The 14557-nt window shown below is 56.7% G+C and overlaps 2 protein-coding genes across 4 annotated transcripts; one reads left to right on the top strand and one right to left on the bottom strand.

Annotated features, from left to right (window-relative positions):
* Window positions 1-20: 20 nt before the first annotated feature.
* CLDN2 (claudin 2) lies at window positions 21-2443 on the bottom strand. The gene is given in 2 exon segments (XM_042478163.1): window positions 21-1919; window positions 1921-2443. Coding segments are annotated over 2 exon segments (705 nt in total). The 5' UTR covers window positions 2302-2443; the 3' UTR covers window positions 21-1595.
* Window positions 2444-9848: 7405 nt separating this feature from the next.
* Window positions 9849-13815, top strand: PRRG3 (proline rich and Gla domain 3). 3 transcript variants are annotated; one of them, XM_042478160.1, is made up of 3 exons: window positions 9849-11217; window positions 11540-11700; window positions 12441-13815. In XM_042478160.1, exons 1-3 carry the CDS (start codon window positions 11211-11213, stop codon window positions 13008-13010), a joined length of 738 nt encoding a protein of 245 aa, XP_042334094.1. In that variant the 5' UTR covers window positions 9849-11210; the 3' UTR covers window positions 13011-13815. The 3 variants fall into 3 exon arrangements, with proteins under 3 accessions (XP_042334094.1, XP_042334092.1, XP_042334093.1); XM_042478159.1 differs by lacking the exon at window positions 9849-11217 and adding an exon at window positions 11260-11445 and having other exon boundaries at window positions 11484-11700; XM_042478158.1 differs by lacking the exon at window positions 9849-11217 and having other exon boundaries at window positions 11225-11700.
* The last annotated feature ends 742 nt before the right edge of the window (window positions 13816-14557 follow it).

Raw genomic sequence — 14557 nt, 5'->3', positions numbered from 1 at the left:
ACATCTTTAGAATCCTAGCCTTGCGGATGCATCCATCTTTAATCCAAGCATGGAGGAAAGAGCCTTAGGGTCATAAAAACTCTAAACCTTTTGTAGAGTGGGGGGATAGGAAGTGACCTCTACAGTGACCAAATGGCCATAGAGGTAACTGGTGCAGCTATAAGGAAGTCAACCCCCTTTCTTCCAATTCCATAAACGCAAGCATTGATGCAATACTCCAGCGAATACTTCCTTCCTTTGGGGTGGGGAAATGGGAGCCCAGAGCAGCCACCTGACTCCCTTCTGTATGTGGGGTGCTCAACATGTTCCTTGGGGAAGGGAGGGGAGAACCCCCCCCCCAGGATTCCTAAAAAGAGGAGGAGGCAGAGGATTGCTTGCATTGGGTAGCCTGCATGGAGCCAAGGCCCCCAGGGTTGCTTTCCTCCCTGGGGGTCCTGGGCACACCCCCCCCCCCCCCCAGTCCATGAAGGTCCCTCTGGGCCTTCTTCCTGCCCTTCAGAGTCCTTGCTACTGACTTGCCCTCATCAGCTTCTGGAAGCCGAACATGGGGAAGAACATGGCGGGCGAAGGCAGGGAGACACACAGAAGTGGCCTCTGTCTGTCCGAAAAAGAAGCACCCAGTGCCAGCCTGCCAGCTGCCCCCTTCCCAGCCTCCCCCTCCCTCTTGGTTTATTGTGCCCGAGATCCCCTTGCCAAGGCCAGTCTGTTCTCTCCACCCACCCAACCATCCACCCACGGGGCAAGCACAGGGGAGGGCAGGCGGCTCTTCAAAGCCAGAGGCCCCTGAGGTCATGGAGATGAAAAACTTGTTTTGATCAAGCCCAGCCCTTAGGGCCCTGTGCGGTTGGCATTTGCCACAAGGGGGGAGGCAGAAACCCCCCAAGGCACAGGGCCTGGCAGTGGGGAAGAGGGGCTAGGGACTCTGGCTGCTGCTGGACCCCCAGTCCCCAAAGGGGTGGCCAGCTGTGATGCTCAGAAAGCTTGGCCTGGGTGGCTGTGGCACTGCTCCATTGGTGCCCATCAGCAAATCTTCCTGGGGCCCCAGGAGAATCATGGACTAGCCTGCTGTTTCCTCCCCACTGCCACCCCCAGCACTTTGTGAGGCTGGATTCCTGCCAGCGCCTTCCAGAGTCACTGTTCTGCTTGACCCATGGTCCCCCTCTCCCCTTGCCAGTGGCTGGCCCCCACTTCACCCATTCTCCTCCTCCGTTTGGTCAGTCTCTGCCGTCAGGGACGTGCAGTCCTATGGATCCATGGGGATTGGTCAGGTGTCTCTAAGGCAGACCCTTGCCAGTCCCACCAGAAGATCCCACAGTGACACCTCAGAGACTGTCCAGTGTGGCTGATCCCTTCAGGATGAGGAGAGGCTTCCTTCAGCAGTGATTCGGCTCTGAGGCCCCAAAGAAGGCAGCTCCACTTGGTGCTTGAGGGAGAAGTCTTGGCAATGGCAGTGGTAGAAACGCAGGTGCGTGGTGGTGGGGTCCATGCCCAGCTGCCTCCTTGCCTGCTTACCTGTCCGATGCCTCCAGGTGGGCCAGGGGTCAAGACAGCCATGGCTCCCCAGTGGTCTGTCAGTCTGGCAAGTCCAGCTGCCATTATACATAGCCAGTCAGGTTGTAGGCGTTGAACTCGCTCTTTGTTTTTTGGGAGGGGGCTGCCCCTCCCGTGGGAGATGGGGGGCTCCGTGTGGCCACTGTCCGGGAGCGGTATGGGCTGTAGTGGGTGGGCACCCGGTCTTGAGGTGGGCAGGAGGCGCAGAGGATGAGTCCCCCAACCAGGGAGACCAAGGAGGAGAGGATGCCCAGGTACAGGGCCTCCCCCAGCTCATACTTCATGCTGTCGGGGATGACGGGGTTGTAGAAGTCCCGGAGCACCACGTGGATGTTCCAAACCACAGGGATGAAGGCGAGGAGCCCCCCCGAGGATGAAGGCCGCCCCTCCCGCCACAGCCACCCTGTCCTTGGTTGGAGAGCCCTGGGCAAAGACAGTGCAGCGCATTCCCATCACGCAGACAATGGAGGCCAGCAGGGAGACAGCGATGGAGGTGGACATCAGGGCCTGGGCGGCCTGGAGGTCGGCGGGCAGGTTGAGCAGGGAGCTGTAGATGTCGCACTGGGTGATGCCCGTGCTGTAGGAGGCACACTCCATCCAGAGGCCCTTGGAGAAGCCCACAGCTGTGACTATGCTGGTGCCAATGTAGGAGCTGGTCTTCCAGCCAGGTAGGAGGGTGGCAATCACTGTGCCCAGCAGCCCCAGAAGCCCCAGGATGTAGCCCACCAGCTGCAGGCCCACAGAGGCCATCTCCAGCCCCTCAGTCCGCTTCCTCTATGCCGGTCACTCTGCCACTGCCTCCTCCTCCCCCAAAGTCCCGAGAGCTGGCCTTCCTCATGTAAGTTGGCACTCTTCTGGGGATGGCAGCAGTTGAGGATGGTGCAGAGGGGGGAGGGAGAAGGTTATCTGGGAGAAGGGGAGGCACACCGGATTAATCATTGACCCATGGCTTCAGAGGAACGCAGAGCACCCTTCCGCCTCCCACCTCCAGTTATCTATCTGGAGGAATTATCTTTTGAAAACTTTCTAATAAAAAAAAAAACCAACCCTACCAGGGATTATAAATGGGTTGGGAAACAACCCACCTTTGTTTCTTTGCACAGTAACAGAACCGTGGGAGGGGTGGTGGTGGTTAAGGCATGGCAGGGTCTCAAGGGTCTGCTCCCCTTCCCCATTTGTACTTTATGCCCCTCTAATGCTGGGTGAAAGTCTGGCAACAGCTTGTGTGTGTGTGTGTGTGTGTGTGTGTGTGTGTGTGTGTGTGTGTAAAAGAGAGAGAGAGAGAGCTCTTGATTCACACAACCAGGACTGGGATGTCCCCAGGCTTGCTTTCCACAGCTGTTCTCTTGGAGGAGGAATCTTTCCTCCCCACCAAGGGCTGCTAAAACTCTTTGTGGCATTAAGGAAAGAAGATGTACACTGAGAGACTGGAAAAGATGGTGGCAGTGTGGGTTGGCCTCTGATGCCAAACTGAATGCACATTTTCTTGCCTGAGTGTAAGGAAGATGCATTCCTTTGTTGCTACTGCTGCTGCTGTGCTGAGCAAAATACAGCCTAAGACACCATGAGGATTTTAACTCTTTCTCTCCTTGGCAGCAAAAGCGACCCCTCCAAAGCTGCCATGGGCACTTCAAGAGCGCAGGAGGCACCTACCACCCTTCTGTGCCAGGCTGTTGACCATCCAGACAAGGCCACCTTGTGGCTACTAGTGGACAGTGATCTTTGAACAAGAGACAGGGACCTTTCCCAGCCCCACTCAAGGAGGCGTCTAGGGATTCAGCCCAAGAGCTTCTGCATGGAAACGGGCACTGCTCCACTCCTCTTGCTCAATGACAGAACAAAACCTTTGCTTCTTTGGTGGTTTCTCATCATGCATGGCCAGTCTCCTTTGGTCCCTTCTGAGAATACAGAGTCCAGGAGTCTCGAGAACCATGAGTGAGTGAGTGTGTGTGTGCGTATGCGCAGAGGAACATGGCACAGACAGGAGTGGACCCCCAGGGCCAATATCCTGGCCTCCAATATCCTTAAGGGTTGAGTCCCCCTTAGAACAACAGCCTTCCAAAACTAGAAGGCTCTGTCTTCTCTCCCCTCCACTCTTTTTCTGTCATGGTTTCCTCTCGTTCTGCCTCCTTCCTTCTTGCCAGCTGATTTTGGAGCAAGACGGGGGGGGGGGGGGAGAGGGAGAGAAGGAGGCCTTGCCAGAGTGCTGAGCTAATAATCGCCTGCAGAATGGGCTTTGGAAACTAGGCCAAGGGCTGTCGGCAGGCTGCCCATCCGTGGTCCAAAGCCCCCCTCCCCAACAGCATCCCAAGAGCCCGGGCAATGGCTGGACAGGGGCTGCACCCCTGAGTGCCCAGCATCCTCCTGCTTCCTCGTAAAACAGCCACCCAAATCCTCCACCTCCAGATGCCACCCATCCCTGGAAAGGAAGCCCAGGAGCAGGAGGGCATTAAGTGCCTGAGAGTCTGAAAGAGACTCTCCTTGAGCGTTGAGGGTCCATCATCCTCTCCCCCAAGTAGATAACATGAATGTGTGGGGATTGCTGTTGCTGGGACAGATTGGGCCACCTCCTCCAGTATGTGGCATGCCTCTGTGAGGCTGTTCCCATTCGCCTATAAAGCGGTTCATGATCCGAATTTAGGGGGTATCGTTCCCACTGAAACCCGAATTAGATCTGCATTACCTTGGAATCGTTCCCACTGCATTTCGAATCAGAATCGAATTAAAATGAATAAATCGAATTATCAGCCTATAAATTGGTTTAAAATAGTAGTAGGTTATAACGCGGGTTATTTCTGAACCCGAGCTATGAATCGCTGTATCTGAATGGGAACGATTCGGTGTCTGATTCGGGATCCCGGGGATGGGAGGAGCAGCACTGGAAGGCCTCAATTGGAAGCCCAGAAGGAGTTCTTGGAGACCAGGGAACCCGCCTCCTCCACCCTTGACTGGTGGTCAGTGGGCCACTGCCTCTGTATCTGCATGAACCTCCAGGCCTGAAACCGACCTGTGGATAGACAGCCACTTTCTCCTCCTGCTTCTCCAGTCCTCTTTGAAAAGGCTATGGAGCTTCCCTGGGCTTTAGGCCCCTTCAGCAGAGGCAGGGAGAGTACCAAGATCAGGGGGACCGCGGTCCTTGAAAGCGTAGGGCTAAACCCCCAAAGGCTTCCTGGTGCCAGTCCTAAACCACCGTACCTTTCTCTCTTTTCTCTTTTTCTGCAAAGCAAGTGACCCCAGAGGCCTTGGCTGTCCCTAGTATCCATGTTCTCTGCCAGCCAGATAGCAGGCAGCTTGAATCTCCTCATGGGTGCGGATAGAGAGGAGGTCCAGATGCTGAGTAGGAGGAAGGAGGCAAAGAAGTGAAGCTATTTCTAGAGAACCTGGATGTGACCTGGCCCCACATGGCATTCAGACCAATGGGAGCAAGGGCAAGGGTTCAGGGAACAGACGGACAGACAGGGACCCAGGGACACCTGAGGGACCGCAGTGGGGGGCTTACCTCAGGAGGCCATGCTTGCTGCCGCTGGGCTTCTGTGGGCAGAGGGGCTCTGGTGGCTGGGGGTTGGTCAGATGTCCAGATGCCCAGGGGCCTCCTCAGAGCAGGGGCCGGAGCAAGGCTGAGAAGGGCTTTCTAATTTTTCACTGCAGCTTTGCCAAATCCATCCGCAAATCGTTGCTTGGGGGCAGAGGCTTAGTCTAGATCACAATTAAACCCTTTAAGGGCTCTGGGAGATCAGGGAGACACAGTACCCAGCCCCTTGCCTGCCAGCCTCTGCCCCCCATCACAGGGGCTTGGGCCGTTGTGAATGTCTGGGGGGGCATTTATGGGAGGAGGGGAAAAGCTCGCATCTGGCCCTGGAAGTTTCTCCTTCTTGCTCTCCCACTGGTGACATTCACATGGTCTCCTCACACTGAGGCCTTGTAGGGGCCTTGGGGGCGCTTGGGGGTGCCAGGAGTGGACAGGGGTTGAGCAGCCGGAGGAACCTGGGGAACCTGGGGAGGGAGTTCTGGGGCCTCAGGTGTGGCAACCATCCAGCAAATGGGTGCCTCTGTGTTCAGAAGAGAAACCTTTTTTCAGCAGCACTAGACCTACAAGGAGGCGCTGGAGCATCTGGAGGCAGCCACGATTAAACCACAGACATTCCTAATTCAGGGGTTTGGTAGGTTTGGGGACTATGTTGTTTCCATATATTGTGAGGTGTTCAGAAACCAGGACTGAAAATTCTAGATGGCAGGGAGCAAGTAGAGGCCACCCCCGATTTTGCTGGACAGCCTGGGCCTTCACTAGCAAAGCCAACAGTGCTTGGGGATGAGGGGAATTGCAGCCCAGCAACATTTGGCAGGTTGCAAGTTGTCCTCCCCAGCCAGGAATTTGGGAGGATGCCAGTGAGGTGGGGTCTGTGGGTGGGTGGCTCTGTTGGGTGGGGGTCAGAAGTTTAATTAACTTCTGGGTTACCTCAGAGGGCTGCCTGCAACAGAGCAAACCTGGGGGATACTGGTTTGTTAAAAAAATTTAACTGATCCACTGATTTGCCCTACTTTGGCCAAGAGGGTTTGCTCAGTTGGATGATGGGCCCAGAAAAGAGTCAAGGGGCTTCTGGAAACCACGAAGAGGAGGAGGAGAAAGCAGAGAGGGGCTCTCCCCCTTCACTCCCTGCGCAACCACTGTGGGGCTGCCCCAAGGCTGCTCCTGTCCCAAATGAGAAGCCAAGGGGAGCAGCCCTTGCAGGAGCCTTGTAGGTGCTGCTGAAGCAGGGTCCCAAGGGTTGGATGTGTTACAAAGGGACACACTGTCTCCTTCGGACAGACATCGAGACTGTGGAGTTGGGGTGGGGGGCAATTTCAGGAAAGCGGGTGGGCAAGGGGAGACTGACACACCAACTGACAGTTGCTGCCATGACCAGGCCCACCCTAGGGCTAGATTTTGGCAGGAAATAGCAAGGGTGGATTCCCCTCCCAGAGTCTCTTCAGGAGTCTGGGTAGATGTGGGGATGTGGGGTGAGACCCACATGTGCAAGGCTTTTCTGCATTTCTGGAGCGCTCCGTTCTGGCTGTGGCCGTGCCAGGCAGGCAGGCTGAAAGGAAGGCCTGTTCCCACGTGGGCCGGGTGGCATTCCTTGAGGGGTTAGGGGGATTTGGCATGGGGTCAGGGGTGTGTGTGTGCGTTCCTGTGTGGGTACAGAGGGGAGGAGGGGGACACTGACCAGCTGGCACCCACTTGTAGAAGCTGATCCTCTGGGCAGGAGGAAGGAGAGAGAGGCCGGCTGCTCCCTGGCCCTCAGGCCCTGAACATGGGAATGTGAGGATGGGGACCACCCTGGTGTTTGTGTGTGTGTGTGTTTGGGGGGGACCATTTGCCCCCTGACTCCTGGAGGAGCCCTTGTAGCATTTTCCCAGGCAGCGCCCAACAAGGAAAGAGAGGAGCAGCCTTTGCCGGTGCTGACTGCGCAGTGTCCAAAGGGCTCTCTTTCATCTGACAAGGCCGCCTTATCTCTGGGCCAATTGCCCTGACTGGCAGCCCACGAGGAAAGTGCCAGAGGACTCTGAGGACTGGTTTGCAGAGGGCCCAGCCCTTCCTTCCCAGCCATGGCAGGCCTCTCCACTTGCTCTGAAGTATTTGGGTGAAAGGAGGGCTGGGGTCTCCCATGCCAGGGCCCAAGATGCAAGACCCTGATCCCCCCCTCCACACACAGTGGGCCTTGCCAGGACTTCAGCCCCACTTGTGGGTCTGTAGGTGTGGGGTGCAGCCAGGACCGGGGAAACCTTATCTCTGGGCTCCTTTGCTTTTGCCTGGCAGACCCTTTGGGCCCTCTGCCCCCTGCAGGGTCTGCCACTGGTCCAGAGGGAGGGGCACCTCTGCTCATTTACTGAAGATAAGAAGAAAGAAGGCCTCTCCTGAGCCTGAAGTGGGGAGAATGGCCCCTTCTACCTTAGAGGGCATTTGGGAACAAAAAGCTGGGGTCTTGTGGGGGGTGCAGCGACCCTCCAAGGTCTTGGGGGTGCTAAGGCAGCCCCCTACTCTCAGGGACGTAGGGAAGGGGGGGTTTGGGGGTCCGGACCCCCCCCTTCAGGCCCTGGGGGCCTTCAAGCTCCTTCCTCCCCCCTCCTCCCCTCCATCAAAACCACGGAGAACTCGAAGAGGGAAAAGTGTTAAGACAAAAGTTGCAAGCTCAGAGAGAGAGAGAGAGAGAGAGGAGGGGGAGGGAGGGGGTCCTTGTGATTTCTTTCTCTTTCGTTTCCATCGGAGTCCGGCTTCCACTCCTCCGCCTCCTCCCCCCTTCTCCCTTGTGCTTTTGCCAGAATAAAAGTCTCTAGAAGGGAAGGAAGGGGAAAAAGGAAGGAAGAATGATAGGGAGGGAGGGAGGGAGAACTGAAGAAAAGAAGGAAAAGAAAGGGAGGAAGAGGAAGGGGAGAAAGGAAGAAAGAAAAAGGAAGGAAGGAAGCTTCTAAAGGGAAATATAAAAGAAAGAAAATGTGACTTTTAACTTTCCTTTCAGCAGTTATATCCATATACAATATAGTAAAATAATAATAATAATAATAATACCCCTTACCCAAAATGCTGAGGACTAGATGTATTTTGGATTTTGGAGTTTTTCAGAGTTTGGTATATTTATATACAGTATGTCTAATGGGATATAATGGGAGATGGGATCCATGTATGTCTCATATGCATCTCATGGACATAGACTGAAGGTAATTTAATACACAATATTTTTAAAATAATGTTGTGCTTCTGTACACTGAGCTTCAGCAAAACCCTGAGACCACTATTCCTTGTATAATTCAATAATTCAGTAATTTCTCTAAACCTTCAGGATTCCCAGGTGTCCTTGAGTTGGGGTCAGACCAGATGCTCTCAGGGTCAGTTTGGGGTTTTGGAAGTCCAGAGAAAGGAGACTCAGACTCTACTCTGGACATTTCTCCTGAGAATGGACTCATGTTTTCAAAAACAGTCATTTCTGGATTTTTGCAACAACAAAAAAGAGGAGGGTCTGTGATGCAAAAAGGCAAGAGGCTTCCTTCCAGCCTTGTTTCTTCTCTCTTTTAAAAGACAAAGATAATAAAATACAGTTAGCTGGCCCCTTTTTAGCATGTCAATGGGGGTGCTTTGATGGAGAGTTCCTGCATGGCAGAATGGGGTTGGACTGGATGGCCATTCTTGGGGTCTCTTCCAACTCCATGATTCCATGATTCTGTAGCACTCTGAGCCTACTGTGATTTTAATTGTTTTTAAATGTATAAAGGTATAAAGTCTTATAATGCAAGCCATGCACTGATGGACTATTGCACTATAATTTTTTATTGGTTGATTTTATACCCTGCCTTTCTCCCAAAATAGGATTCTCTTAAAGGAGTTTGTTTTTCATAAAAAGAAAGGAAGGTATAATGTCTTGGAATTTAAAATTATGATAGATAGATAGATAGATAGATAGATAGATAGATAGATAGATAGATGAGTCTTGGAATTAAAAATTGTGTGTGTGTGTGTGTGTATGTCTTGGAATTAAAAATCCCTCTTGGAAGTGGGAATGAAATGTTGTGTGGATGCAGCCTGGGTTCTTAGCTCAGCTCAGAAGTTGGAATGCAGTGTCTCAAAGCATGAGCAGAGTGTCTCTGAGCATGAACAGAGTGGCTGCCGCTCATTGCTCAAGCAGCTGCACTTTGCTTTATCGAGCTGAATTTATCTGATGTAAACACCTTCAGAGGAAGGACTCAGTTTACATCTGCAGTGAAAAAATAATCCAGTTTGATGCCACTTTAACTGCCCTTGGCTCCATGTTGTGAAATGCTGGGATTTGTAGTTTGTTGTGGCACCTGACAGATGACTCAACAGGTCCTCAAAACTACAGATCCCAAGATTCCATAGCATGAAGCCATAACGGAAGTTAAAGTGGTGCCATCGAGGTGTCGAGGGTAAACGCTCGACCCTCTTTTTGTGTCTTGCGGGGGGCTCTTAGCCTCTCAAATGGTGGCACTTAGTCTTGACTCCCCCTTCACAAACCTGGGCCGTCCCTCTATCTTTCTTGATAGCGCCCACCCTCTTCTTGGAGGGCTGGGGGTGGGGGGCGAGAGCCTCAGCCCCTTGTTTTGGGAACGTGGGGGGGCAGTCCTCCCTCTCCGCCCCCCAGTTTCAAACCACTCCTTCCCGAGTAGCAAATCCTAACGTCACCGTCAGTCGCACAAGAAGGAAGGGAGGGCCCGGCCCCCCCCGCGAAAAGATTCCGTCTCGCAACTGGGAAAAGTTACTTCTTGGGCGCACAACCTTCCTGCCCCCCAAAGCAAAGGAACTTTCCCAGCGCCCCCCCCCAGCCTCACAGGCGCTGCGAGGGCGCCACCTGTCGGCCGACGGGGTCCATCGCCCGAGGTCCCCCCTCTCCCTCTCTCTGCCTGCCTCTGGGCCCAAGGGGCTCTCCAGGTGACCCCCCGCCTCTTCCCCCTGATCTGGGGCCCCTTTGGGGCGGAGGGGCGTCCGGGGGCCCTCAAGGGCCAGGGGCGAGGGTCCAGGGTCGCTGCCCGCGGTGCTGAAGGCGTCTCTGTCGGGGAGAGCGGCGGGAAGCCGGCTTTGGCTCCTTCGTTGGAGCCTCCTTTTGTTCGAGGGCTTTCGCTCCGCATCTGGAGCTGCTGCCAGCCGTGTTTTGGGGCTCAGCTGCGGAGACCAGAGGTCTGTGGGACTGGAGACCCCTGCAGCCGCGTGAGGCTTCATTCATCCCTCCAATAATTAATCCAGAGCATTTCTACTCGGCTCTTCGGCCGCAAAGGCTCATGGGACCGTTCAAAGACCCCCATAAGGCGCAGACTGTTGGCGGGGGACACAAAGAAGAACGGCCCCGCAGGAGCCTCCTCCCCGACCAGCCCCTTTCCCGGCTGCCGCCCCCCCGAAGCCGCCCCCTCCTTCTCCTCCTCTTCGCTCCCTCTGACCGTCGGGGGACTGAGCCTGGACTACAGTCCCCAGAAGCCTTCGCGTCTCCCCTCCCCCTCCCTGCCTCTGCTCTGACGTAAAGGGGAGGCGGGCCCCGAGAGCGTGATTGGCCGGACGAGCGCCTCAGCCCCGCCCCTCCGCCGCCCCCCTCGAGGGGCGCCTCCTCCAAGACCCCCGGCGCCGCTGCTGGCTCTGAGCGGCCCCCGACCCACCGACTGGAAAAAAGGGCCAAGAGGGTGAGGAGGGGCCTTGGGAGAAGGGGCGCTCCTCCTCGGCCGGCGGAAGGGTCTCGGGGCGGGGGGCGTCGCCGTCGCTGCTGGAAGGAAGGAAGGAAGGGGCCCCCTCCTTCCCTCCCTTCGGAGATCCCCCCAATTCGTGGGTGCGGGGCGCCTGACGTCAGCAGCGGAGCATCGCCCCCTCCCTCTTCGCTGTTGCCATGGCAACCTCCTAGGACGGCGGGGTATTTATAGAGGCGGAAGCGGGGGGCGGGGGTTTGCTCTGGGGGGTCTCCATGGGGAGGGAGGGAGTCTTCCCGGGCCGCCGGGGCCCCTCGGGGGCCCCTCTGCCTCCAGCCTCTGCCGCCTCCGAGGGATCGGGGTCCCATCCAGCTTCCCTTCCAGCAAGAGGCGAATCGGGGCCTCTGGGGGTCCCTTCTGGAGACCTCTCCCGCTGACCCCTCCTTCTCTTTCCGACGGATGAATGACCCTCGAGTGACCGGTGGGTAAGCAGGACGAACATGGCAAGTAAGTAATAACCCCCTCGGAAAAAAAAACAAGATGGGGGCGAGAGGAGAGAAAGCGCTCCTTCCCCCAACCTCTCTTGCCAGGGGCCGGGGATGGGGGGCATGCCATGCTTCCTTCCCTGGGACCCTGGCAGAAGGCAGGGGGGTAGACCAGGAGCAAGGAGCCCCCCCTGCCCATGGGCTCATTTGGGGGTGCCAGGGGCAGGGTCTCCTCTGGGGCCACCAGGAGCGAGGGGAGGGGGCCGGGGGTTCCCAGGGGCTTCCTCCTGCCTGCCCCCCATGGCTCCCCATCCCTCTCCTGCCCTTTCCTTCCTTGCTTACAGCCTTCCTAGCGGCCCAGAATGCGCACTCGCTGCTCAAGCGCCTCCCTCGGGCCAATGCCTTCCTGGAGGAGTTCCGCCAGGGCACCATCGAGCGTGAATGTGTGGAGGAGATCTGCAGCTACGAGGAGGCCAAGGAGGTCTTTGAGAACAAGGAGAAGACGGTAGGGGTCCAGCCGGCCGGCCAGTGGGGCGGGGGTCCTGCGTGTGATGGCTGTGTCCCCGTCCCCTGCCCCTGAGATGGCTGCACCCGTGGGGGTCAGGGTCCCGCTCAGGGCCATGGTGGGCGAGGGAGGCATGGGGCCTCTGCTGACCGATGTACCCCTTGGCCCAAAGGAAAACCCTGGCCCTGGAGGCCTCAGCTGCCCTGTGTTAAGCCCCTTCCCATTGCACCCAGGATGCTGCTGGGACTAAAGGGCCCTGGCCCACGTCAAGCACCCTACAAACTGGGCAGGGAGAGAGGAAGCCCTCCTGAAGCCAACAAGGATTGCGGGGGAAAGGTTGAAATACACTGGGGAAAGGGGGGGGGGTCAATGTAGACAATAACATCAGACAGGCATTTGGGGTGAGAATTTTGTTTTTGTCATGTAAAGTTAAAAGTGAATGTTTAGGAAGATGTGCCTCTCAGGCAAAGGCATATGGCTCTGTTCTGTGTAATACTTGCCCACAGGAATGACTTTTTGGTAGCACAGATTGTGAGTGGGGCAGATCCACACAAGCATTTGGGCAGGGAAGAGGCTCTGGAATTGGCACACACCTTGCACCACCTCCTCCTCCCCCCAGTTAGGGGCTGCTTCCTTCCCAGGCTGCTTGCTGCTGTCCCAGAATCCTTTGCACCAAGACCCACAATGCACCTGAGGGCACAGTTAACCCAACACTTGTTTTCTCTCCCCGCCGGCTGCAGATGGAGTTCTGGAAAGGCTATGCCTACTCGGTCAAGGACCCCGGCGAGGGCTCTGGCCGCTCAGACGCCATGTATGTGGTGGTACCCTTGCTCGGCGTGGCCCTCCTCATCGTCATCGGCCTTTTCATCATCTGGCGATGCCAGCTGCAGAAGGCCACTCGCCACCGGCCCTCCTACACCCAGAGCCACTACCTGGCTGGGCGCACTGGACGTGGCCTGCCCAGGGTGATGGTCTACCGCGAGGCCTCCCACCACAGCCAGAGTGATGCCCATGGGCAGCAGCGGGACCCTGGTACCGGGGCCGGCAGCAGCCGACGAGGGACTGGCGAAAGCCGATGGGGTCTTGGCCCCACCAGCCATTCAGACAGTTCCCTGCAGCCCCCCTCCAACCTGCCCGCCTCCAGACTGTCCAGCGCTACCCCTCCCCCTTCCTATGAGGAGGTGACCAGGCACCCGAGGGCAGGCAGTGGCAGCAGCAGCGCCTGCGAAGAGTCCAGCCCCTCCTACAGTGACCCACCTCCCAAGTATGAGGAGATTGTGGCTGCCGCTGCCTCTGCCCCGGTGAAATGACTGTGTGGGCACTGCCAACTCTCTGTCCCAGTCTTTTGGACTGACCAGCTGATGCCATCACAGAGCAGCCTTATCGTCCCCTCGCCAAAGTCCCAGTGGTGCCTGGACTCCGCATGCCTCCTTCACTTGCGGGATCTCATGGAAAGCAAGGAGAACTGTCCCCTCCGTGCCTCCCGGCCTCCCCCTTGGACCACTGCCCCCTCAGCCGGGAGGTGGGGCTGGATGCAATGTTCCTGGCCCTCCAGGAAGGGAATAGCACTTCTGTTTGTGAGTGGAGGGCTCCTCTGGTCAGCAAGGGATCTTTCCCACCCTCCCCCTCCTCATGTGTGGGGCAGAGGAAGGGACTGTGAGTGTCCTGGGAAAGGCCAAGGACCCCATGCACTTGAGTCACTCATCTCTCCCTCACCTGGGTGGCAAAGGAAAGAGAGGAGGGCACCCCTCTGCCCCCCCCCACACGTGTCCTCCATTTCTCCAAAGATGGGGCCCCCTGCCCCTTCTGGGAAGGGGCCGCAGCCCCACAATCCTTGGTGGGAGGGGCTGCCACTGTCTCCCAGGTCCGTGGAGCAGTCCTTTGCTGGAAGACCTGCGAAAAGGAGATGCCCCCAGGAGGATCCGATCTGTAACTTGGGCGCCCCACCTTCCCTTCCCAGCACCTCTTTGCACATGCGCGTGCATGCCCTCTCACAGACACACATCCTTCTCAATGGTGCTAAGGCATAGCCAGATAATACCTGTTGTCTCTTCATGTGTGCTGCTTTGTTGTATTTATACAGTTTGTTTAAACCAAGAGAAATGTTAATTTAAAGTGAGAGGTCAGTGGGTTATTCCAGGCATGTGCTGGAAAGCTAATGCGGGCAAATCAAGCCTGTATGGAAACCAGGTGGTGGTTTGGGGGGCAACATGTTAAAGTGAGGGTTACGAAAAACCGGGGGGGGAGGGTTGGGGGGTTAGCTCTGTGGAGGCCAGAGGCCCCTCGATTTGCACGTTTGGGAGGGGGCTTGCCTGCTAATGTGGGGGCAGACACAAAGCCAGGCCTGGTCCTCCTGATTTTCTTGTTCCTCTCACACTTCGAGCTGGTTTTAAACCGAAACATGGAACCAGTCTGGCTAGTGGGTTTCCCCCCACGATGCAGCTGCAGAGGAGACTGAGGTGAGACCTCCGGTTGAGAAGACCCTGGAGACCCCCAAGGACAGCAACCCATCTGAAGTGGACCTTTGATGTGGAGGGTGAAGGCAGTGCCCTGGGCTTCAGGGGCCCAGATCGCTTTGGGGCCAGTTGCTCTCCCTGGACGGGCTGGAAAGAGCTGGTCATGGGAAGCCATTCCTCGGAGGGGGCACACTGCCAGGCTCCACATGGCATCTGCGTTGAGGCTTCGTCCCAAGACCACCTTCCCGCCTGGCCCTAATGCCCCCTCCACAAGGGTTTTGGGATGGTATCAGGCAGCAGGTGGGATAAAGCCATCCAGGTGTGCCTGGTCCTGGGAAGCTGCAAATGCGGCCTCTTCCTTTTGTGTGTTTAAAGGGGCCCCTCCCTGCAGGCGGCCTCTG

This window comes from Sceloporus undulatus, chromosome 7 (genome assembly GCF_019175285.1).
Source record: "Sceloporus undulatus isolate JIND9_A2432 ecotype Alabama chromosome 7, SceUnd_v1.1, whole genome shotgun sequence".
Taxonomy (NCBI): Eukaryota; Metazoa; Chordata; class Lepidosauria; order Squamata; family Phrynosomatidae; genus Sceloporus; species Sceloporus undulatus.
This window is presented reverse-complemented; position numbering and strand designations above follow the sequence as displayed.